The 26,150-nt window shown below is 33.5% G+C and overlaps 1 protein-coding gene across 5 annotated transcripts in view; it reads right to left on the bottom strand.

Moving 5' to 3' along the window:
* The window catches only part of USP15 (ubiquitin specific peptidase 15), a 138,828-nt gene that overhangs the window by 46,815 nt on the left and 65,863 nt on the right, over positions 1-26,150 (bottom strand). For 3 of the 5 annotated variants that reach the window (XR_007517251.1, XM_049883753.1, XM_049883756.1), the window contains exons 6-7: positions 23,035-23,096; positions 5,736-5,822 (exon numbers count right to left, since the gene is read on the bottom strand). Coding sequence is in view for 4 of the 5 variants with exons in the window: in XM_049883753.1 (XP_049739710.1) it covers positions 5,736-5,822; positions 23,035-23,096 (149 nt within the window). In the remaining variant the exon portion in view is untranslated. Of the gene's footprint in view, positions 1-5,735; positions 5,823-11,370; positions 11,436-23,034; positions 23,097-26,150 lie in introns of all 5 variants that reach the window. The other 2 variants (XM_049883759.1, XM_049883754.1) reach the window with 2 other exon arrangements.

Raw genomic sequence — 26,150 nt, 5'->3', positions numbered from 1 at the left:
ACTTTCCCTTAATTTTTTATAGGTTATCTTATAAAATATTTACGATGGATACTTTGGATACAAGCATATTTTCAATCTTTTTTTTTTTTTTATTAGAACAAACCTAAACGAGAATCAAGGTCATTTGCTAAAAGCTAAAAGCAAATGGTGATGCAAGTAAATGAATAGAGCGTTACACATAAATACGATCAGTAACTCTGACAGTCTCAATTGGCTACATTTATTTCCGGTATTATTAAAGAAAAAAAATTACTTCTAATTTCAAATACTTTCAGTCATGCCTTCTGTACTATCACTTTATTACTATTACAGTTTAAGTAAACTGTTTTTGTACTACTGCCTGTTCTAACAAAGTGGCAAATACTACAAACACACACATACAAACACACACACTGTCAGGTCGCTGAGTTGGAACTGACTTGATGGCATCTAATAACAACATATATATACATAAAACAAACCAAGCAGATAAAACAAAACCACATCAAGCTAAAATTAAACACACAAAGCTAGTCTATATTTAAAAAAAAAACGACACCCCCACCACAAACAAAAAGATAAGGTCCAGACTCAAAAAACAATTCACTCTTAGATAAACAAAAATAGGGCCCAAAGAAATGCAACCTTGATCAATTCAAATTCAGAACTGCTGGACTAGTAGCTGCATACTTGTTTTAACTTAAAATATATAAAACAAACTTAAAATAGAATTCAAGCATCTTTTGTCTTTTTGCAGATCACCAGCCTTATGACTCATATTCCCAGTATCTAATAAAATGCAAGGCACCTATTAGCAATTCTATATACATTGACTGAATGACTGATTTTTTGAATCTTAGTGTGGGGACACCTAACAAAAAGCTGAAGGACAAAAAAATTTCTATTTTTCTCAGTACAAGTAGTGCTAAAAATCAAGGTCTGCTATGTATTACAAAAATCCAAGGCCTGTATTTTCTACACATTAAAGACAAGAAAAAACCATATATATTCCAGCCATATCATCATGGTAATATTTAAGCAGCCAGAGTACATAGGGAAAGTATGCTCAAATGCATGCTCATGCCTAAACACACACAAAAGTGAAAAGACTTTTAAAAGCACATTTACATGCTCATTCCATAAGCATATATTCAGATAACTGTTTCTTCCCCTTTGTAACAAATGGATGATGGAAGCTCTATTCTTCTTTGTGGCAACATGATGGAATTTGTTGGTATAAGGGTTCCTATTTACTGAGAAATGAAAAAAAAAAAAAAAAACAATTGCAAAAACATTTTGTTTTTAAAATCTGAAACTACATTTTAATTTTAAATGATAGGTTAAGTATAAACCTTCCCCAAAGACTGAGATAGTCTAGATGCTCAATGATAATAATGCAAATTAATGAATTTAAAATAATACCTTCTTAATTGGTCATTTTAAGAGTCTTGATAATCCACATATTATGTGCTCTCTAAATCAAATATTAAAGCTTATCATGGAAAATCCAAACCAGCGGTGTTTAAATACTTCAACAAAGTACATGGAAACCTAGGCCCCAAAGATAGCCTCTATCATCTTTCATGACTATTAAGATAATTTTTTCTTACTTAAAGATCTTAAGCTAGTCACCTTTTTATTAACCCGGTGTAGCCGAGTCAATTCTGACTCATGGTGACCCTATAGGACACAGTAGCATAACCTTTTTATTAGGTTATGCTAAACAATAAAAAAATAACCCAAATCCTTTGCCATCTAGTCAATACTGATTCCAACTCACAGCGACTCTATAGGACAGAGCTGAACTGCCCCATAAGGTTCCAAAAGCTATGACCTTTACGGTTGCAGCCTGTCACAACTTTCCTCTGTGGAGTGGCTGGTGAGCTTGAATCGTCAACCTTTTAATTTGCAGCCAAGCAAAAACTAAATGAATTTATGAGTAAGATTAAATGGGAATTTTAATATTATACTAGATTAATTCTGTATTATAAATCTATCATCTTTAATACAAAGATACAGATTAAAAAATACAATTTTCTTGGTAAAATTGAACCCTATCTTTCTATAAAAATTTTAAGTATCTTACCTTTATTACAGATTAGCTTTTCAATTACTACTGACATCTGACACTATAAACATTATAAATATATAATACTCATAACCACAATTATGCTCACTTTACAGTTAATGAAAAAAGATGCTCGCAGTTAAATAACTTGCCAAGAGCCATATGGCTAGGCAAGTTACATAACTGAATCTAGCTCTGGTGGTCTCCAAAATCCACAGCTCCTGGGCATGGCTAAATCTCATATAGGAAGTCATTTACATTTCAAAAATGTTTAAATTATTTAACAGAAATGTGCACTGATGTGGAATGATAAGTGTTTTGACAAAAAATACACTAAACTTATTTTTTGCAGGCAGTGTTAGTAACAGAGCAAAGCAAATACAGCAGGGTAGAAAATGCAGGTAATAGAGCTATTACCGGAGAAAAAAAATTGGCACACATTAAAAATGTACTTAAATTTTAATTGAAGCAAATTTTAATTGAAACAAACACTGTATGGACCAACAGATAAGAAAAATTACTACAGAGGGTAAGCAAACAGTACTGGCTACTGATTCTTCCTATTATTAATCTTTAATTAAAACTTTATTAAAGTCCAATAGAATAATTCTAAGTATACTTTGTTATTACCTTTCTAACTTATTTTTATTTCTGAAAGTTAAAAATGTATATCTTAGCAATGTATCACTGTAGAATTGTTTAAGTCTTGAATTTATAAACTTCACATAAGCTAGTATATCATAACCAGTGATTTTAATATAAAATTTATTCTTGTAGAATACCTCCATATACGTGAAGTTTCAAGAATGTATTTAATCTAAAATGGTCAAAACCTATTTTACATAAACTATGCTTATTTCCATCTGAAGTCTTTGGCTCTACTTAGGTATTTCCACAAGTTGAAAGGGAAGTCAAAATATAAATTCTATGTGAAATATTGTTGAGCTAATTATGTTATTTGTAATTCAAGTTTTTAAAGAAAAAACAAAAACACACAATGAACAACGCTTTCCATTTCATGGATGTTTAAATTTTGTTCCTTAATAAGAAAGATAGTCAATACATAGTTCACTTTTAAACTCAAAATGATCATAGCGTGTTGGTACCTCAGTAGCTACTTGGTATTAAAATTTCCTGTTTTGGTACCTAAACTAGACAAATGCAAATAGCTAAAAATATACTCTAGTCATAGGAGTGGAATCATTAGTTAATCATGTTCTAAACTTAAGACTCCAATACCTCTCAATATTTTCTGCATGCAGAGGTTTTGAGGTTAGATCGTACTGTCATATTTTTTATTATGAGAGAAAAATAAGACAAAAACAGAAACACATCAGACAACATATATTAAGATGGTGACTTTGATTAAAAGACAGTCTATACTGAATGTCAAAAATTTCTCCAAAGAATGACTATAAATGCATATTATACCTGGATCTGAATTCGTATACAGTAGATGTGGGAGCCATGTACAACTGGTAGAAACATGTGCTATTTTATCTACTATAAAGAAATTACTTTTGATAAATATAATGGAAAGATATCACATAACATACTAATTGTATTATGGGGGGATATTTCCTTTCACTCTTTCTGACTACGCATATACATTTTTAAGTAGAAGTGAACATACTAGAGTGTAATTTTGCATATTCATAATGTCTTTCAGTATTTCACTATATACTATGGTACACATACCTTTTTATGAATTACTGAAATAAGGGCACAAATGTTTTAAACCATCTTGATACATACTACCACACTTTTTTTTAGAAAAGTGGTGTTAATACTCCAACCACTAAAACAGAACCCTTACAAAAATAGGCGTCATTTAATTTCTCCCAATGTGACTGAGGTGGGGGAAAGTGGGCATTTTTTTTTTTTTTAATTCCCATACTTTTATTATATGGCAAGTCAAATGGTTGTGCCACTGTCCATTATTTGAGTTCTTAGAAAGTTTCTTGCTGATTTTTATGAGTCTGATATATTAAGAATTTACCCTTTATTAAAAATTTGTAGCAAATAAATATTTTTTTCATTTATTTGCCTTTTAATTTTTATATGCCTGAAAGTTATCTTGGACTTGAAGTTCTAAAGAGAAATCTTTAATAACAATCCAATTTTCCTAACGATATTCACTGAATAATCTATCCAATCTCCATTAGTCTAGAATGCTTTCAGATTACACTAAATTCTTTTATATAAAAAGGTCTGCTTCTGAGCTGTCCTATTTTACTGATCTGTAGGTATATTCTTGGGTCAATACTGTAATGTTTAAATTCTTACTGGTTTTGATATTTAATAAGACTAATCCTCTCATCTGGAGCCCTGGTGGTGCAGTGGCTAAGTGCTTGGCTGTTAAACAAAAGGTCAGCAGTTTGAATCCACCAGCTGCTCCTTAGAAACCCTATGGGACAGTGCTACTCTGTCCTATAGGGTTGCTATGAGTCGAAATCAACTCCACAGCAATGGGCTCTTTTTTTTTTTTTTTTTTTAAATCCTCTCATTAGTCTTCCTTTCCAAAATTATTATAGCTGTTCTCATCCATTTATACTTACATGTACATTAAAATCATTTTGTAAGTTTCTCCAAAAATATGCATTTTAGGGGGTAATTAATTAAACCTATAAATACAATTATTGGTCTAATTTAAAGATTATTTCACAAATAACTTTACTATTTTAACTCTCTGGAACAATCAGATGCCATGTGAGAACTAGAGAAGCAGTACAAATATTTAACTACATAAATGCTGTTAACAGGAAATAAAAAGAATCATCTCTGGCTCAAAGTTCTTTCCATAATTTGATTGGGCCAATTACATATAATGAAAACTTTCTTTTTACCCTTTTCAATAAAATAAAAATCACACCAGTTTTCAAGGTAATACATTCATAACCAGAACCAGTTGTTGTGGAGTCAATTCTGACTCATGGCCACCCCATGTGTATCAGAGGAGAACTGTGCTCCATTGGGTTATCAACGGCGGATTTTTTAGAAGCAGATCACCAGGCCTTTTTTCCAAGGAGACTGTATGGACGTAAACCTCCAACCTTTCCGTTAGCAGCCCATCGTGTTAGCTGTTACACCACCCAGGTACTCCCAATACATTTATAATTAGATGTTACAGTGAAGCCCAAGTGGCTTACTTCTGTTTTTCTTATAGCAACACTGCACACACTTTTGCGTAACTTTTATAATTCCAAGATTCTGAATGTTATTCATGATGGGACAAAAGAATTGTTTTACTGAACATCTTTAATAAAAAGTGACTGTCCTTTTTTTTTTTTAGATAAACAAAGATTTTTGTGTGTTTTCCAGCTGAGAATCAGACATACTTTTAAGAAATACTACATATTGTAGGTGATAACAATTCTAGTTCTAAAATGGCATCTGAAGTTTATATTCTTTCTACAAAGTTGAGCGTGTTTAGAATGTAAAATCCTGAAAGTGCTTTATTTTCATTTTAACAAACTACTGTAAAAAACAGTTTTTTTTACTGTAGTATATGTATTAAATCAAGACGTTTATAACTGCATTTTCTTTCTTGTAGAACTGACTTGTAATTGAAAAGAAACCCGATTTTAACGCATTAAGACTTTAATCCTAAATTTTAGATACAAGAGATTTTTTGCAACCACAAAAGGGCGATCAATTAAACAAAGAGTTTTTAAGACACAGTGCTTACTTTCTGTTGTTGATGTTGTTATAATTATTTGATAGAGATGAAGGAGAGATCTTTGGTAAAGCTGAAAAATTGGATGCACCTGGGGACCTTTAAAGATATGAAAATGTTAAATTAGATAAAAACGCTGAATTTTGAAAGTAATTATGAAATAAAGAAAAGAACCAACAGATGACAATGAATGTAGTAAATGAATGCTGGAAAACAGATTTATGTGCAAAATATATATTCTTTGGTTTTCAATTTCCAGTGATTCTTTCATATACACAGTAAAAAAGGGAACTATTTTCAAGTAAAATTTTCAGATTAAATATGAGCTTTGACATTATACACCTAGTACACCCAATGATGAATTCGGGTAACCACTGCTAACATTTACAATCAATAATTTCTATAAATCAATGGAATTAAAGTATTAATTTTTTTTAAGGAAGCATGTAAAAGGGATCTACTTTCTCACTATCATGGCATTCTAATTATATACAACACTGACACGGATAAGAGAATGTTACCACATCTAAAAATTCAAGGCAATGGGAGATAGAATAAAACATAATCCCAAGAAGTAATTTTTGGCCAACTGTTATCTCTGAGAAAATTGAAAAGACATAAATCTTACTACACAACACAAATCTTACTAATTCAGAATCTTTTTAAAGAAATTACAATTACTAAATATTTTTAATCAACAAATATGCTTTAAAGGTATGGGGTATAATGCATGAGCCCATTATAAAGAAATGATTGCTTTAAAGGATTTAAATAAAGGTCTCTGAAAGGTTTAATGATTTCCTCCATAATTTCATAAACAATTTTAATTTACTAGGCAACATCGGGAAACCTTGGTGGCATAGTAGTTAAGCGCTACAGCTGCTAACCAAGAGGTCAGCAGTTTGAATCCACCAGGCACTCCTTGGAAACTCTACGGGGCAGTTCTATTCTGTCCTATAGGGTCACTATGAGTCAGAATCGACTCGATGGCAGTGATTTTGGGTTAGGCAACATCTAGTCTCTAAAAGTTGTTTCAGCCCAGTATGTCAGTCATCATAAATTCTAAACCAGTAATCATCTAATTTTAAATTAATTCCGAAGAGATTAGTTTTTAAAAATTATTTTATCTCCTCTACTCAGCTGCTAATATACAATGAAATGGCCAACGGGCAACAAAATATGATATACAAATTGAAAAATCTGCTTTTAGGTAATTTGGATTTTACTATACTACTTGTAATGTATTATGCAGAATAAATGGTGGATAATACACTTCCCTACATATAAGAAAACTTTTATTTATCTTTTAAAGTTCTATACAGTATGAAATCTTGGTACATGTTTGTCTTCCTCTTTAGCAGAGGCTATTTCTTTTTTTTTCTTTATTGTACTTAGATGAAGGTTTACAGAGCAAATTAGCTTCTCATTAAACAATTAGTAGACATTTGTTGTGATATTTTGTGACATTTGTTGCCAACCCCATGACATGTCAACACTCCCCCCTTCTTGATCTTGGGTTCCCCATTACCAGCTTTCCTGTCCCCTCCTGCCTTTTGTCCTTGCCCCTTTGCTGGTATGCTCATTTAGTCTTGTTTTGTTTTATGCGCCTATCTCATCTTTGGCTGAACCTAAGAAGTGACTTCATTACTGAGCTAAAACGGTGTCCGGGGCCTTACTCTAGTCTCTTTCAGACCAGTAAATCTGGTGTTTTTATGAGTTAGAATTTTGTTCTCCATTTTTCTCCAGCTCTGTTTGGGACCCTCTATTGCGATCCCCATCAGAGCAGTCAGTGGTGGTAGCCAGGTACCATCTGGTTGTAACGGACTCAGTCTGGTGGTAGCTGTAGTACCTGTGGTCCATCAGTCATTTGGACTAATTTTTTCCTTGTGTCTTTGGTTTTCTTCATTCTCCCTTTTAGCAGAGGCTGTTTCTGCTGATATATGCTGCATACAGGTAGATTATATTAAAATAAGTGGACTTCTACTTAGGTGCCTTTCTGACAGATTACTTTAAAAGATTTATTTTACTGTATGCTCACAACACAAAATACAACCAAGTTTTAGAAATATTAAATACAGAGAACACATTCAAAAGTCAATTTCAATAATCTCATTATTTTAAAATATTAGTTTTAAAATATTAACAGATTCAGAAATATCTTGCCATTTTTGCCTCCACACTAAGAATTCTAAATTAGGAAAAAGAAATGTATTAGAGATTGAGTTATAATGAATTAAGGTTATAGTTTTCCAAAATTTGATTCATTACAACTTTTCAGGAACGCATATATAACCTGAATTGTTCCCTTGAATCTTATTTATAATTAGGGAAATAAAAGACTCATTACTTTATCCAATAAAGTGGCAGAGGTTTATATTTATTTTATCTTTTCTGCCCATTTTTTGGTCTTTTTACTAATCATTAGCAACTCTACCTAAGGATAGTAAAGGAAGAAAAAGAGAATGAAATATCATAGATTTAATTTATATTTTCATAGTAGTGTTTATGAAACTCATCCAAATACTCAAACATTGGTTGAACGATTACTGTTGCTTTGCTTGTGCTAGGTACTGGGAATAAAATGACAGCTTCTGACCTCAAACAGCTCACCATCTAATGGGGAAACTGATGCATAAGCCAAATAAGCACAATACAACATAAGTGCTGTAACAAAGTTTAATATAAAATTCTGTGGGAGTCCACAGGAAGAGCACCTAACTGCATGAGCAGTAACATGAGGTGATTTTAAAATGATGGGCACAGCTGGGGTGGTATTTGGGAACTACGAATGAGAATATTCCAGGTGAAAAAATTGCACATGCAAATGTATGGGACTCTAGCAACTGATGTGTTTAGTGAACTACAAATAAATTAGTTTGGCTGAAAAAACGGCAAGTAAGCTGGCATGATGATATGGAGCAATTCTGCTCTGCACACATGGGGTCACCACGAGTCAGAAATGACTCAAAGGTAACTAACAACTTGCTCCATGAAGAAATTTGGATTTTATCCTATTGTGCTGGGACATGTTGAATAATTTTAATAGTCTATCAGCATAATCAGATTTGTATTCTAGAAAGATAACTCATGAGAATGAGAGGAGACTAAAAGGTGGGAGATCAGTCAGGAGCTTATGAAAATAACAAAGGTAAGAATAAAAGCTGGAGCTAAAACAGTGGAGTGGGCAAGGGCAACAAGTCCTGGACGTTTAGGAAGCAGTCCTAAAAGTACAGTCTACAGACTTCTTTCAGGAGGTTCCTGAGATTAAAACTATTTTCATAAATAAGGTGTTATTTACATGTTATCTGGCCTCTTTCACTGGGTGGATATTTGCACCGATGATGCGACCCAGGTCCCTCGGTGGTACAGTTTGTGCTCAACTACTAAAGGTTGGCAGTTCTAACCCACCCAGTGGTGCCTCAAAAGAAATGCCTGGCAGTCTGCTTCTGTCAAGATTGTAGTCAAGAAAACCCCCATGGAGCAGCTCTACCATATAACATGGGGCTACCATGAGTTGGAACTGACTCAATGGCAATGGGTTTGGTTTGGTTTAAGCACAGATCAAAGAGGTAGTACCAACCTATACTAGTATCATTGTATTCTTCACTGTCCCACAGGAGAAAAAAAAGTCCGTTTCACTTTGAAAGTTTTACTTAATAAAATTTATTGATTTTATTAAATCTTGACCCTTTCGTGACCTGTGGGACATATGGTATCACACCTACATTTTCCAGCTCTCAGGTTTTTTGGGACTGTACTTTTCCTGCTAAAAATATTTGTTTCCCTCCAGTGGGGACTTGTGTTAATCGTGAAAGGTTAAAGAAACATTATTGAAGTGAAACAGCCTTAAATGTTAGGTAGTGCAACCAGGAAATATTATGTTATGAGGAAAGAGACTTGCACAACTATTGGGATTACAAAAGGAACTAGCCACTCTTTCACATGATACACTCTTTTACATAAAAAGAACGATCGACAAACTATTCAGACTTGGATGTTTGGTAGGCTTTTTCTTGAAAATGAATGATGGGAGCCTGTCACTCCAAGGATTACAACTGAAAGGGTCTGACTGCCAGTGATAAAAATTTGAGCTATCAAAAAAAAAAAAAAGAGCTATCAAGCAAAAACTTGCCTCTGCCACCATGAGGTTGATAGCTTCCCAAAAGACTTTTCTCGTGAGTTTGGTGGTGTTTTAACAAATATGATTAAAAAATAAAATATAACCAGTTGCTGTTGAGTCTATTCCAACTCATTGCGGCCCCATGTGTCTAAGAGTAGAAATGTGCACCACAGAATTTTCAGTGAGTGAACCTGAACCTCCAACATTTCAATTTGCTTCTGAGTGTGTTAACCATTTGTACTACCCAGGGGCTTTTAAAAAGTACTGTATGATAACTTTGCTAACATTTTGAAGATCTGCCCAACTCTGTGAATCAGTATTTTCTAAGTGAACTAAAGCATGAAGCTATAAAATCATTATAAATTTTAATGTAATAGTATAAAAAATTAATTGATGTGGTTTCAGGTCCCATATTGCAAATAACCTTTAAGACTTTACCTTAATTTTATCAATTACCTGAAATTACTTTCTTTTTCTAACCACATATCTGTGTGAGGCTGAATTTTCTTCATTACTTCAACCCAGATACCGTATTGCAACTGAGTGAATGCAGAGGCAGATGTAAGAATTCAGTTTTCTATTCAGCCAGATATTAAAGAAATTTGCAAAAATGTAAAAGGCTACTCTTCTAATTTTTGTTTTGTTTTGGAAAATATTTTTCACAAAAATGTTACTTATGTCAAACTATAATGGTTTAATATTGTTATTCATAAATAGATATTTTTAATTTTTGTTTTAATTTCTAATATGATAAATATCGATATAGCCCACATAAATAGAAATTCTTTGGGTTCTTTAATAACCTTTAAGAATGTTAAGGAGTGCCGAGATCAAAACGTTTGAAAACATCAAGTTTAGGAGGTAGAATCTGCAAGAACTGTTGACTACCTGGATGAGAATGAGGCTGAATGACAAACTTAAGGTGGCTCTTCGTAGAAAATATGAGAAATGGATATAGGTTGGGGGGATGGAAGAAGTTAGAGTAAAAAGATTTTGAATTCGATTTTGACATGGTAAGTCCTACATGACAGTCATATAATACCCAGTAGTCATCTGTTTATATGGGTCTGGAATTCAAAAGAGTTGTAGGCAAGAAATATAGACTGGCGCATTTATGTCAGTTTGAGCTGGGGGACAGGATTAGAATACAGTTCATCAACTGGTTTTGAGCACCTACTATGGTATGAAAGAACAGGTCCTCAGACAGAAATTCGTGGAGTATCAGTGCAAGTTATACACTGTCAGGGAGGACTATTCACATAGATTATAATGTGAATGATGACCTCCAGAACTGTGTGGTACATAATCCAAACAACCAAATGTGGCAGCCCTCTGGATGAGAAAGAGAGCCAGAGAGACAGAGGACTGGTCAGAGAGGTAAGAACTGTCCTTCAAAGAATGTGGTGTCATGGATTCAAACTAAGAGAAATTATTTAGGAGACAGTGATCAAAAAGAAGTGATAGAGAGATCAAATAAGCTAAAACTTCTAGCAATCTTTAAGAAATATTTAAAAATAAGGAAGTTACCGGTAATCTCAGGAAAAGAGCATTTCGGTGGTGGGTGGACGAGGTTCAGAGTAGATGCAGACTGGCTGAGAAAGAAGAATGTAAAATTCTAAGTGGGTGGTAAGAAACAATAAGTATATTCTCTTTAAAGAAGCTGGCTGTCAAAGGGAGGAAAGCTAAAAATAGTATCTAGAGGAAGTCTGTGGTTTTTATTTTTTCTTTAAAGATGGGAGATGCCTGTTTATGTTTATAGGCTGAGGGGAAAAATGACACTGGAAAAAAAGACAAAAGAATGAATTAGTGTTAAAGGAGTGTCTACTATATGTATGGCAGTATTTCAGGCATTTATATATGTATGAGGGGAGACTATGAAAGAAAAAGCAAGGTCTAGGAAGTACTGGGAATCCCTGGGTGCTGTAAACAGTTAACATGTTTCGCTGCTAACCAAAAGGTTAGAGGTTCGAGCCCACTCAGAAGCACCTCTCGGAAAAAAGGCCTGGCAATCTACTTCTGAAAAATCAGCCACTGAAAACCCTATGGAGCACAGTTCTACTGTGACACACATGGGGTCACCATGAGTTGGAATCAACTCAACAGCAACTGGTGACTGATTAGGAATCATTGAGGTTGTCCTCAAATAGCAAGGAGATCAGAGAGATGTGGTCACAGGTAAATGTGAACTGTGATAATACTTTTAAAATGTTGTTACAGGCATTACTGATTAATGAATATAGTCCTTGGATACCCGTTAGATCATTTATCTGTTCTGATTTTAACTTCTGACCTAGATTACACAAAGCCCAATCCAGCTAATACACAGAGTTAATTTCAAGTTCTTTAGAGAATGATCAGTCATTCTGTGAATTATAACCTGAGTCCTTTAGCTCTCTTTCTTTGATGTAATTTGAAAATTACCCTGTTCATTAGCAACTTTGTTCTAGTGGCATTCTAAATTACAGAAAAAACAGAATATTACACATTGACTAGATATAAGCCACTTATCTAGTGTTAAACTACTTTGGGTTAGTTTGGGCTAGGTGTATTATAAGGCAGTGATTCATCTCTTTAAAACGACTGAAAAAGGTAAAACTCATCAATTTGGTTGAGGTAGTTTCATGAAGAAAAGAAATTAAACCTTACCCCTGACAATTTAATGTTTGTAGTATATGAATTTCCTTATGTCCACTATAAAGGAGCCCTGGTGGCGCAGTGGGTAAGAGTTCCGCTGCTAATCAAAACGTTGGCAGTTCAAATCTACCAGCCACTCCTTGGAAACCCTATGTTTCCTAGGATAGTTCTACTCTGTCCTATAGGGTCGCTATGAGTCAGAATCGACTTGATGGCAGTGGGTTTGGTTTTTGGTTTGGATGTACACTATGTTTTACCTAAAAGTACGCAATTCAAGTCTAAGTTAATATTTGAGCTTCTTAGCTCAACAGAAAAACACAGCTTGCTCTTGGTAAGTTAACCAAATATTTTAACACATGAAAATTTAATACCATATTGAGGAACCAAAATATAAAGAAACTAAATCTGAATAATGATATAGCAAAACAATTATTTAAAGATTTTTATGGTTATTTTAAACTTGACATTATAAAACAACTTTATAAAATCTAATATTAAAAATATTAAACATTAAAAATAAAAATTCTTAACAAGATAAAAAATTCTCCCCATTTCTAGCAATCCTTCTAAGTTCTTCAAGAAAAAGGAAATTTCAAATCTCTTGAAAAATTAAATACTTTTACTGTTGTGAGACACAGTTCAGTAAGCATTTGCTGTGTGCCTCCTATATGCCAGACAGTGTGACATAATTAAGATACAGGAAGACAATGTTAAAGGAATTTGCATATACATTGCTTTTCACAGCTTTATTGTTTTTCTTACTTTGACTGCTTTATTTTATATGTAGTATGACATAAAACATTCTACTTTTAAAAAATGAAATTGTAGTCACTTTTCTTCAATGGTTATCAATCTCAGCACCAAACCTGTAATCCATTTTTAATGTAAACTATTATACAAAATTAAAACATACACAAACCCTCACTCACCCAATGTCAGTCACTCAGCTTCAAAAACTATTCATATCCTGCCTTTCTTTTCTAGCTATAGTCCCCTTATCCCCCCTTTTTTTGCTAAACTATTTTAAAGCAAACCCCAGACATCTATAAATACTACAGTATGCATTGCTGTCACCACATACTATTATCAGTCCCAATCTAATACCCAGTTCATGGTCAATTTTCCCCCAATTATCTTAAAAGTATCACTTCCCCACCTCTCTCCAGTTAGTTTGAACAAGAATCCAAACAAAGTCCACACATGTGCAGACCAATTTCAATAGCTGCAAAGGCCCTTACTGCTCCTACCAACTCACTTAACTTCTGGTTTTATCGCACTGTGACTACATTTATTTTCCCTTTGTCCTAATTTCTGTTTCTGTCTATATAGTAATTCTTGATATACACGTGTCACAGTAAATTGAGAGTATCTAATAATTATTTGTGAGTACCTGAAAATACCAAACATCTATATGAAAATTCTAGACTTACACTCATTTACATGTGTAATATACTATCTAAATTTTCTAACTTCAATTAAATTTGGAAAAAAAATGCATTTATTTATTTATTTTTTTATGGCTTTTAGATATAAAATTTAACACTGGTTAGTGATTTTGACTGTGACCAAGCTCCTTCTGGTAAAACCTGGAAAAAATGGTACTAGGTTACACATTATCTTTTCACAACAGAAAGTAGGGAGAAGTTTTAGATACAGAAAAGACTTGTTTAATCTATGTGCATTTTGAGAAGAAAATTTGCATCACACTTAAGATCTCAATGATTATTAAATTGAGAAACCTCAAAGTACAGAGGTGTGGGGGAGTGTGTTATGTGCATTCACAAGAATTTCCAAAAAAGGATTTGGAGCTTGGACGACTAAAATAACAAAAACAGTTTACTGGTAAATAGTACAGCATATAAATTTTATTCTATCATTAATATGATACCTTTGTATTATGTTACCATTACCTCAAAAAGGGGCATATTTATTTAAATAACAAAAAGATTTATATCAGAGTTTCTCTCCTACTCCAGAAATCCTGCCTTTCCAAATCAACTATTATTTCTTTTTCTTCTTTCAATACATTTCATGATAAGTGGTCTATGCCTGCTGTTCCATCTTCTGACTAGCGTATTCATCCCCTTTCCCTGTTATCTATTTCTCATTCCTATCATACTGCTGAATACCACAAACAAAAAAACCCTTTGCTGTCGAGTCAATTCTGACTCATAGTGACCCTACAGCACAGAGCAGAACTGCCCCATAGAGTTTCCAAGGAGCACCTTATGGATTCAAACTGCTGACCTTTTCAGTTCGCACCCATAGCTCTTAACCACTACACCACCAGGGTTTCCGCAGGCTAGTTTAAACATGGTCTCCAATTGTCAAGTACACTGACTCTCTCAGTTCCCCCTACTCCGCCCCGTATCATTTAGCAGTGCCAACCATTCCCTTCTAAAAGCTCTTTTCCCTTGGCCTCTGTGATAAAATGGGATCTAAGTTTTCCTGAACCTTCATGATTATTCTTTTTATTGGATCCTCCTATTCTATGCCATTACTTGGGGACACCTCTTCAGGCTTAATATATGGATCTCTACACTTTTGATAATTCATATATGCTTTTAGTTCTCACTTCTAGGAATACAACTACACACCTACCGTTACCATTACTCTTCAAGCTTTGGTTCCATATCTTTTACTGCATGTTAAAACTAACTTTTATTTGGACGTGCCATTTCCTTAAACTCAGAAAAAGCCATTGTATATATGTTTTTTAATGAGAATAATAATGAGAAGATACAATGAGACATAAAAGGGTTTAAAAAATTCTAAATGTTTTTTAAAAAAGGACAATAAGTTGGATATTTTAGAATACCACCCTGGATTTATAGCTCATACATAGGTTGCATGTAAAGTTGCAGACAGGTGTTATTAATTTAAGATACAGGGATATGAATGACAATGAAAAGCTGGCTCTTAAACTATCCTCTGAACTCCCACAAGCCAAAACCACCTAACCCTCCCACTTCCGGTATTTGAACAGGGTTAAAACTGGTAACAAATATAGAAACTTTAGAGTTGATTTTCTGTTACCTATGATAAGCACACCTTTTTTTAGTACCAAAAACAAAACTGTTGATTACCAAATCTACTAATGCTTCAAATATGCAGAAGTTATCATGCTTATAAATACTTCAAAAGTCTCAGTCCAAATTATAAATCACTACAATGAAATCAATACTTCACATGGTAAGTTTCCTAAGATGTATTTTAATCATTTTTAACCAAATAGGTCTATGTATCATTTCTGAATCCATTTATACAGTTAACCTTGAAGTTGCATGTGCAAATTAGGCTTAATAATTACTCTCTAAAATACTAAGAAATATATGTTGATTTTCTACCTGTATTTAAGCAGGTACAATATGTATACAGGTGGTATAAAACAAAGACAGAAACAGTATTACAGAGTCATCTAGATATTTTTTATCCTAACGAAAAAGTAGTTTGCAATAGTTTTATTTATAAAGTGCTCCTTTTCTCCAAGCAGAGCACTTAGAGACAGTGCTGTAAAAATACTATTTTGGCACTAGATTAAGTTTATACTTAGTGTTTCAGTCATCAATTTGGAATTCTGTTAATCAGAATAACACAGGTGGCAGAGGGACAATGTATGAGTAAGAACCACTGACTCAGTTTTCCATCTGATTTTGTTTCAGCCTCTCATGCCTTATCTGGTTGATTCTTCTCTGCATGTTTTCTAGGCTATGAAACTCCCTTTTGAAAATATCAGTAACCCTTAACTTTTTTCATCAAATGCCTAACCACATGTTTTTTGAGTAATTAAGGAAAACGTCTGAGTTAAATAAAACTCTCATGCCACCCTCCCAAGAGGACATTTTTACCTATTTCAGAAAAAGTAAAATCTGGATTTTTAAAAATAATGCTAATAATCTCAAAGGCATTGTTAGCAATAATTATACCTAAATGAAACCATACAGAAAAAAAAATTAATAGTACAATTAAGTCAAAATTTAATAAAGTTGCAATCTCAGAATTCATGGCTAAGAAATAAAGAAATTAATTAAAATTAATTTTCTCGTAAATTAATGGGTTAACCTATTGACGTAGGTTTCTTCTCTCTTTAGGAACTCCTACAATTGTGTTACTTTAAAATCCATTTTTTGAAATACAAGATTGAACTAGTCATGCATCTTCAATCTAATAATTAGATTGTCCACCCAGTGCCAATGTCCTTAGAAAATAAATGGCCAAATTTAAGAGAAAAGAAAAAAAAAATTTATAGGAAGAAACCCTTTTCAAAGGTATCCTTAGAAAAGGTCATGTTTTTGAGATGTCATAGGAATTTAGATCCTTAAAAACTAAATTGGAAATGTAAGTTCTGAAAAAAACTAGGTACTTGAAGAGTACAAAATATAGCGCAAACATGAAGATGAAAATTTCAAATTACCTTGATAACCAGCAGAAAAATATGGATAAACATTTTGGGGTGAAGTTTTTTTTTTTTTTTTAAAGTAAGTTCTCTTAGATCTCTAATATAGACTTTGAGTTGTTTCAGGGTGCCAATTAAAAGGATTTTTTCCCCGTAACTACAGGACTATGTGTTTTAAACAAAATAATATTTTACTCTTAACATTTTTGAATATTCAACATTTCTTCTTCATCAATTAGCCCCAAAATATATACTTTAGCTGAAGATACAGCTTAAGGATATAGCTGAGGATACATGTACATGATCTCAGACCAAAATGGGCCTAGTACAATTTTAGGACCTTCAGAGCACTTCAGATCCTCTGTTTTTAGTGGTATAAAAAGTCAGTCAAGTAAGGTACTCATGTACCTTCTCTTAGTGAGTATATGCCTACTGTAGTGGTGTTCTTATGTTTTACTGTTCATAAGAACCACCTAAAAATGCAGATTCCTGGGCCTGCCATAAAGATTGTATTTAATTAGCCTGGAGTGGGAACCCTTGAAGTTGCTGCCTATGGTCTATTCAGTGAATGTTAAGAAGCCTTATCTACAGTAGTTCTTAAAATGTGGTCCTCAGATGAGTAGCGTAGGCTTTGCCACCTATGACTGTATTAAAAAAAATGAAAATTTGTAAGCCCCAACCAGATCTACTGAATCATAAGCTCTGGGGGCAGGGCCTAGATAACTGTTTTAACAAGCTCTCCAGGTTATTCTCTCTGTTAACATGATACATACCTTTTAATGATATTTCCTCAGCTTTTGACTCTTTGGGTAGAAGCTAGTTAAGTGCTAAGCAGTATGAGCACAGGACAGGTCCCAGGTTACTAATGTCTATTAAAACTAGCATCTTCATGCGATCTTGAGAGCCACTGGCTATCTCCTGACACATATAAAACAGGGGAGTACTGTATCTTGTTGTCATGTGCTGTTGAGTTGATTCTGCCTCGTAGCAACCTTATATGACAAAGCAGAACAGCCTCAAAGGGTTTCCTAGGCTATAATCTTTATGGGAGCAGATTGCCAGGTCTTTTCTCCTGTGGAGCAGCTAGTGGTTTTGAACCACCGGCCTTTCAGTTAGCAGTCCAGTGCTTAACCATTATGCCACCAGGGCTACTCTTCTATATCACAATATCTTGAAATTTCTTTTTAAGGACAGAAATTACATGCCTTCTCCTGAAGTTGAATTTGCCTAAGTTAAATTTGCTTATAACGTGACTTCAGTGAATACACAGACATTCCACTTTTTTTTTTTTTTTTGGCATTCACCTAGAAAAAGCATTCTGTATCCTTACTTCAACTATACACTTAAAAATAAAATCAAGTCTTAGTGCCTCAAACTTTTTTTCTTCTCTAATCTCTATTCTTATTTCTCTCCTCTATAGGTACTTTCTCTGTCCTTAAATAATATTGTATGTTCATGTAACATATTGTACATCACAAATAAACATAAATGGTACTGAATTAGAAATGTCATCCTGTTTTTATTTTTTTTACCTCAACTGTGTATTTTAAAGCTTTATTCAGTTTTAGAAATACCTTCACTGTCAATTCTACCTGCTGCATACTATTTCACAGTATACAACCACCTCGTTTTTCTGATTCACTCTACCAGTGACGGGCAGTTAGCTAGGCTGCCTCCAACTCCCCACTACCACAAACAATGCAGCTACAAAGAATATCTCCTCAGGAGTCTGCTCAACAATTCCTCTGAGAAATATACCTTTAACTATGAATGCTAGGTCAGAAGGCATGAAGTATTCCTGATTTAATTATTATACTGAGTGACTTACAGAATGGAGTTCCTAGTTTATATACTCTCACCATCAGTGTATAAGACTTCTCCTACATCCTACTCAACACTTGGTATTAGCGACCTTTAAAACTTTTGCTATTGTGATGTATGGATGGTTGTAACTCATTTTTTCTTAAATTTCACTTTTCTAAATACTATGAGTTTTTACATCTCCTCATCTACCTATCAGCTCTTGGGCTTTGCATTCTGTAAAGTTGTCTATTCATATCCTTTGCCTATTTTTTTCAGTTTTTTTGTTTCTCTTAGTTTACAGCAATTTCCTGTACACTACAGGTATTATTCCACTGTAGGTTTTTGATGTTCACAGCTGACATTTGACTTTTAACTTTATATATGGTTCCTTTAAAAGAAAGCCTTAATTTTGATTTAATCAAATCCACTAAGTTCACATAGTATGTTCTGTGATCCTTATGACACAGGTATTCTCCAAAATTTCTTCTATTAGCTTTATAGCTTTATCTTTCTTATTAGGGTCTTTAATCCTTCTGGAGTTTGCCTTTGTATGCAATATGTAATGTAGTCAGTCACTCAGCCTTTTTTTCCTCCAAATATCTACTTTTCCTAATAAAATCTATGTATGTATCCTGCTTTAACCTATGTGTTCCTCACTACCTAGTGGTGTCACTTATCATATATCAAGTTCCCAAATATATATGAGTCTTTCTGAACTCACTATTCCAGTCTATTTACTTTTGTTTGCTAACATCAGAAATGATTTTATTACTATGGCTTTGTAGTAAGTCTCACTATCTGGCAGGTCAAGTGCTCCTCTTTACTCTTCTTTTTAAAAACGGACATAGCTAATTCTGGATCTTTGTTAGTATAAATTAATTGTAGAAAGAGTCTGTCAGGTTTCTAAAAAAAAAAAAATCAAGTTAGATATTTGAATGGGAGACACTGACATGATAGAGAAAACAGGTATTGCTATGGTAAGTGATAGAGTCCATGAGCTTCTTTTGTCTTTTAATAAAGTTAAAATTTTTTCCCATAAAATTTGTAAGCATTCTTTTTTTTTTTTTTAACTTTTATTGAGCTTCAAGTGAACGTTTACAAATCAAGTCACACTGTCACATATAAGTTTATATACACCTTACTCCGTACTCCCACTTGCTCTCCCCCTAATGAGTCAGCCCTTCCAGTCTCTCCTTTCGTGACAATTTTGCCAGCTTCCAACTCTCTCTATCCTCCCATCCCCCCTCCAGACAGGAGATGCCAACACAGTCTCAAGTGTCCACCTGATATAAATAGCTCACTCTTCATCAGCATCTCTCTCCTACCTACTGTCCAGTCCCTTTCACGTCTGATGAGTTGTCTTCGGGAACGGTTCCTGTCCTGGGCCAACAGAAGGTTTGGGGACCATGATCGCCGGGATTCCTCTAGTCTCAGTCAGACCATTAAGTATGGTCTTTTTGTGAGAATTTGGGGTTTGCATCCCACTGATCTCCTGCTCCCTCAGGGGTTCTCTGTTGTGCTCCCTGTCAGGGCAGTCATCAGTTGTGGCTGGGCACCAACTAGTTCTGGTCTCAGGATGATGTAGGTCTCTGGATCATGTGGCCCTTTCTGTCTCTTGGGCTCTTAGTTATCGTGTGATCTTGGTGTTCTTCATTCTCCTTTGATCCAGGTGGGTTGAGACCAATTGATGCATCTTAGATGGCTGCTTGTTAGCATTTAAGACCCCACATGCCACATTTCAAAGTGGGATGCAGAATGTTTTCATAATAGAATTATTTTGCCAATTGACTTAGAAGTCCCCTTAAACCATGGTTCCCAAACCCCCGCCCTTGCTCCGCTGACCTTTGAAGCATTCAGTTTATCTGGGAAACTTCTTTGCTTTTGGTCCAGTCCAGTTGAGCTGACCTTCCATGTATTGAGTATTGTCCTTCCCTTCACCTAAAGCAGTTCTTACCTACTAATTAATCAGTAAAAAACCCTCTCCCACCCTTCCTCCCTCTCCTCCTCGTAACCACAAAAGTATGTGTTCTTCTCAGTTTATACTATTTCTCAAGATCTTATAATAGTGGTCTTATACATGTAAGCATTCTTAATTAGGTTAATTTTGTTATACTATTTTCTAAGCAGGTTACTAATGGCATATACCAAGGGTTGAAAATCTATAGCTCACAGGTCAGATCTGGGGCACCATCTGTTTTTGTAAATAAAGTTTTATTGATACACAGTCATGTCCACTTGTTGATATATTATGTTTGGCTATTTTCATGTTATAGTAGCAGAAGTGTAGCTGTGAAAGAGACCATATGGTCTGCAAAGCCAAAAATATTTACTAGAAAAAATTTGCTGATCCTTGGGTAGAGAAAGAAAACTGTTTTTAGATTTTTAGAAATTAATCTTATATTGGACAATCTTGCTCAATTTTCTCATTACTTCTAGTAGTTTGTTGATTGCTTATAGGTTTTATGTAGATGATTGTATCATATGCAAACAGTGGGTTTTATCTTTTTTTCCTTATCTTACATTCTTAATTGGGTTACATTTGAAATTTCTCAATTAAATACAATGTTTGCTACAAATTTTGAGTATACAAACTTTATCAAGTTAGGAGAATTCTTTCATTCTTAGTCTTCTGAAAGTCTTTTCACACATGGGTGTAATTATCATGAAAAAAATTTTTTTGTATTCTAATAAATTATCATTTGGTAATTTTTGACATATTGTTACACAGTATTTCTTACATTTTACAGTGAACTGACACAACTTTTCATCCCTTCATATTTGGGTTATCTACTAAACTAGTAGATTTTGTGAGGGCTGTAACTCTTTGTTATAGTTCTGTGCTTTTCTATCTTAGTACTGTCCTTCACCAGTACTTATTACATGCCTATGGAGTGTTAGGTATTGTATTAAGAAACTGTTTTCTCTTACATAAAGCAAGCGCTTTAGTTGTTTGAGTAAATAAAACTGATATGCTAAAAGACAGGGGAGAAGATAAAAGAAAATATATAAGTACTTTCAGCTTTTGTGTAAAATTCAGTAATTTTAAGTAGAAAGATTTCTCAATCTTTGGAACTCATGGTACTTCTATATTAACCCACAAGTAACTTTGTAATTTCAAAAATTATTTAAAGATATAGCTAAGTAACAGCAATCTAAACATAAGCTAGAAAAAACAACAGTGGTTCTGATCTAAAATCTAAATGTGAATATTCAAAAGGAAAATGCTCCTAACTAGGAAATCTTCACCAGTCATAAAATCTACGATTCTACCCACATGCTTTTATTACCTTATTCTTATATTAAGTTTTACCATCGTACTGCCTCCAACCAAGTAGGGTAAGAATAAAAATCACCTCCATGTAATTAATACACTTAGGAACATTCTCATAAAAAATTTAAAAGAAAAAATCCCATACGAGATAGAAAGGATAGAGAGTAATACTTTAGTTTTGAAGAAAATTGAGTATCAGATCTTTGTTTTCTTTTATGTGCTAGCTAGCAATTACTAAATTGTTTATAATTTATTGAGTCATTATTTCAAAGATTTAAAAAATAATACCTTTACAATCCCTTATCAGAAAATCTGAAATGTCAAAAGCTCTGAAAGCTTAAAAATTTTTTATAATTCCTTTGGGGCAAGATGTAACCCGAACCTACACAAAAAATCTTTACTTATCCCACTTAGTGTGAATATTTGCTGAGAAAATATTAATGTGTTTGACTATACAGTGCTGTCTTAGGCTCTACAGAAATGTTACAATAATAGGTGGTATATGTGCCACCTTACTTCTCAAAAATCTATAAAATCTGAATACTGAAACACAACTGGCTTTAAGTGTTTTCGATAATGGATTATAGACCTGATTATTCTAAAACAGTGAAAAAGATTCCTAATCTTTCTTCCCCTCATTTACTATCAAAAGCAACTCATGCCCCTCTATCTCTGCTTGTGCTTTTATATTCTAAAACACTTATTTAAATAAATAAAAATCTTATTTTCGTATGAAATTCAGTTTGATAAAAAATATTCTCTTAAAACACTTGAAAAAATAAAAAATCTTCAAAAAATTGAATGATATGTTAAGTGATCTGACTGTATTAGATAATATATTCTCATTTATAACATTTATTTATACCATACCTCATTTTAAAAAAGATTTGAAGTGGAAGCCTTTCTAATTATAACATTAATTTAAGCACAAATTGAGATAACTTCTATATTAAAAATAAAATATTAAAATATAAGGGCATATATTTTTGCAGAATGGGACAATTAGGTTCTATCATTTTAGATTTCAATATCGGACATCAAAGGTCTCAAAATCATACAATAAGCTGTAAAAAGTGGGAGCACTTACTTAGGAGTAGAAGGACCCCTTGGCCATGTTCCATCTTCATTTTTCTGTTCTATCACTAACACCTGCAAATATGACACAATAAAAGAGTGTTTTTCTATAATTCTGAAGTTAAGATAGCTTTAAAAGATTAGCTGAATACACTAAGTAGTTGATTATTTAAAGGACACGACAGACAAGGTGAAGAGGTATTTGCATTTTGGTTCTAAAGGTGGGCAAGGGAGACAAAAAGACCTCAAACAGAAGAAGTCAGTAATGATAATAAGAAGGCAAGGAGGTAAACTATGAAGAAAATCATCTGTTCTACGACTTTAAATATAGGAAAGTGCAATCCAAGCATAAAATACCCAGTATAAAATATAAATTCCCTTAGTTGAGAGAGTACACTTTGTGTCTCTTTGCATTTGTGGCTTGTAACATAATACAGTGCAAGTAACAGATGTCCAGTAAATAACTGCAGTTATTATTAAACTTTCTGATATATGACCTTAGCTAACTATTATGCTAATACTGAAGAACAGTGGCACAATCACAAATTATAGATAATACATAATTTATTTGAGGTTTTGAAATTTGTCTGTACTTATCACTATGTAAATTATAGAATCTTTTAAAATATAAATGATAGGCATGTTTGTGCATTATCAGACTAAAGTTCCCTATTGCAGCATGGTTGAGGCAGAGCTTTCCTTTATTCTAAAACATCCCAGAAGCCGTCTCCAATTTTCTAGTCAAAAAGAGAAGTTTTTCTTCTAGTTTTTCCTATGGGGGAGCTTGTGCAAAGAAGAAAAACTAAGCAAAAATAATTAAATTAGCAAAAGAAATGTGATAATCTTAAGAAGTAAATACCTAAGTTTCACGGAAAAACTATAACATAGGCAATATGATGGGATAAATTCGAGGTATTACAAATTTCAAAGCATTCTATACATTCAGATTCACTACATCTATTTTTCTTAAGGTTGTGATTTTGTAACCTACTCTACATATGCTACATATGCTAGGTAATATATTTTTGTAGGCTGTATGTTTCAGGCCATTTATAAACTGGCATCTGTATCCTAACCATGTAAAACGAAAGCTTTTTTCAGAATACAAGTAACAAACAAAATGCTGATTAAAAAAAAAAAATTCATGGAACTATGCTGTCTAAAGAACATACTAATTATTATAATTGTGCTAAAAAGCAAACTAATATTTTGTACATTCAAAAACCACGTATAATGTATATGTAAGGTATAAAGAATAAGTGCACAGTGTACCTACCACCATCCTGGTTTCTCCCTGGTCACGTTTCTCTCCTTCCCTACCACAGACAATTTAACTATTATCCTCACTTTTCTGATCATCATTCTGATAGTCTTCTCATGTGTTCACATAATTTTACAAATTTATAAAACTGAATTCAGTGAAAGATTCTTAAGTCCAGAATAAAGTTTTTCTTGACTGCAACCTTTAACTATGGAGATGTCTCCATACAAACTATAGACACACACATAAATACACACGCACACACACACACACAAACTTTATGGTCATTTGGAAGGCTTAAATCGGTTATAAAACAAGAGATCTTAGGTATTTTCAAAGTTATACATTTAATACTATTGTTTATAGTTTGTCTTTTAAAAAATATCTTTTAAAACTGAAGATTCAAGCAAATATCTTAAGTTTAACTCTACATGTTAATTTCTAGTTAAAAAAAAAAAAACCTTTTGCCATCGAGTCAATTCTGACTCACAGCAACCCTAGTGTGCAGAGTAGAACTGGCTTGCAGTGTTTCCAAGAAGTGGCTGGACTTGAACTGCTGACCTTTTGGTTAGCAGCCCAATGCTTAACCACTGTGCCACCAGAGCTCCTAATTCCTGGTAGTATTTATAATTAAAAATCCAAGTTTTTACAACCATAGATAATTAATGTTGATGGTTACCAGAGATGTTAAAATTCACTCCTTTATTCAAATGCACCACTTCCTGAATAAAATTTTACTTAAGGTTAAAACTTAAAATGAAAATACCTTTAGAAAGATTTCAAAATTTACTTAAGTTCAACACACAGAGACACAAAAAGGGAAAGAAAAAAGACCACCCATTTGGAGAGGCAAACATTTCAACAACGTATCTTTCATTGCTAATGAATATAAATTTTAATAAAAACTTTTCTTAAAAAAAAAAAAAAAGGTCCAGGATAGTGTTTAGTTCATTTATAATCAATCAGAAAAGAGTTCTCATAAAATCTGCACAATTTAGTGCTGACTCTTTGAAAACCATACCAAATCAGCTGCTGTTGAGTCGACGCCCACTAATGGCAACCCCATGCCTTGCAGAGTAGAACTGTGCTTCATAGGGTTTCAAGGCTGTGACCTTTCGGAAGCAGACTGCCAGGCCTTTCTTCCAAGGTTGAGCACTTAACTATTTGTGATAAAAAAATTTGTGATACCCAGGGATATTTCAAAGGATTAACTAGCCTTAAAGGATATTTATTCTCCCTCTTACTAAAATAATTTATTCTCTTACCTGCAACCTGACAAATGCCTGCCTATTAAGAACATCAAATTATTTGACTTTTCTAAGCCACATGATGGACAGAATAATATTCATCATGTAGAATCACTGGAAAGATTAAAAGAATTAATTCCGCATTTTTCAAATTGTACTCCTGGAGTTACCTCAAAGCCTGTTGGATGGTGACCAAGGAGACAGGTATGTCTATTGGAAGACAGAGGAGGGAGCTGACTGGCTGGGGAGAGGAGTGTTGGCTCACAGGTAGAGTTCCAAGGTCCTTACTCCAATAGAATTGTGCTCCATAGAGTATTCAATGCCTGATTTTTTGGGGGGCAGGAAGCAGATTGCCAGGCCTTTCTTCTGAGGTGCATCCAGATGGACTCAAATGTCAACTTTTGGGTTAGGAGTACAGTGTGTTAACTTTTGCACCATCCAGGGACTCCTCAATCAGGGCAACTCAGCTTTTAATTATAATACATATTGGATTTTATAAGAATGAATTTAAGAATATAATGATTAAAATAAGCTTGAAAAGCACTGTTTTTATAGCCTATTACAATGCTTGGCATATAGTATTTAATAAATACTAATTTACCTAAACCTAGGGAAATTAAT

This window comes from Elephas maximus, chromosome 4, assembly GCF_024166365.1.
Source record: "Elephas maximus indicus isolate mEleMax1 chromosome 4, mEleMax1 primary haplotype, whole genome shotgun sequence".
NCBI lineage: Eukaryota > Metazoa > Chordata > Mammalia > Proboscidea > Elephantidae > Elephas > Elephas maximus.
Note: the sequence above shows the minus strand (reverse complement) of the source record. Positions and strands in the feature narration are given on the sequence as shown.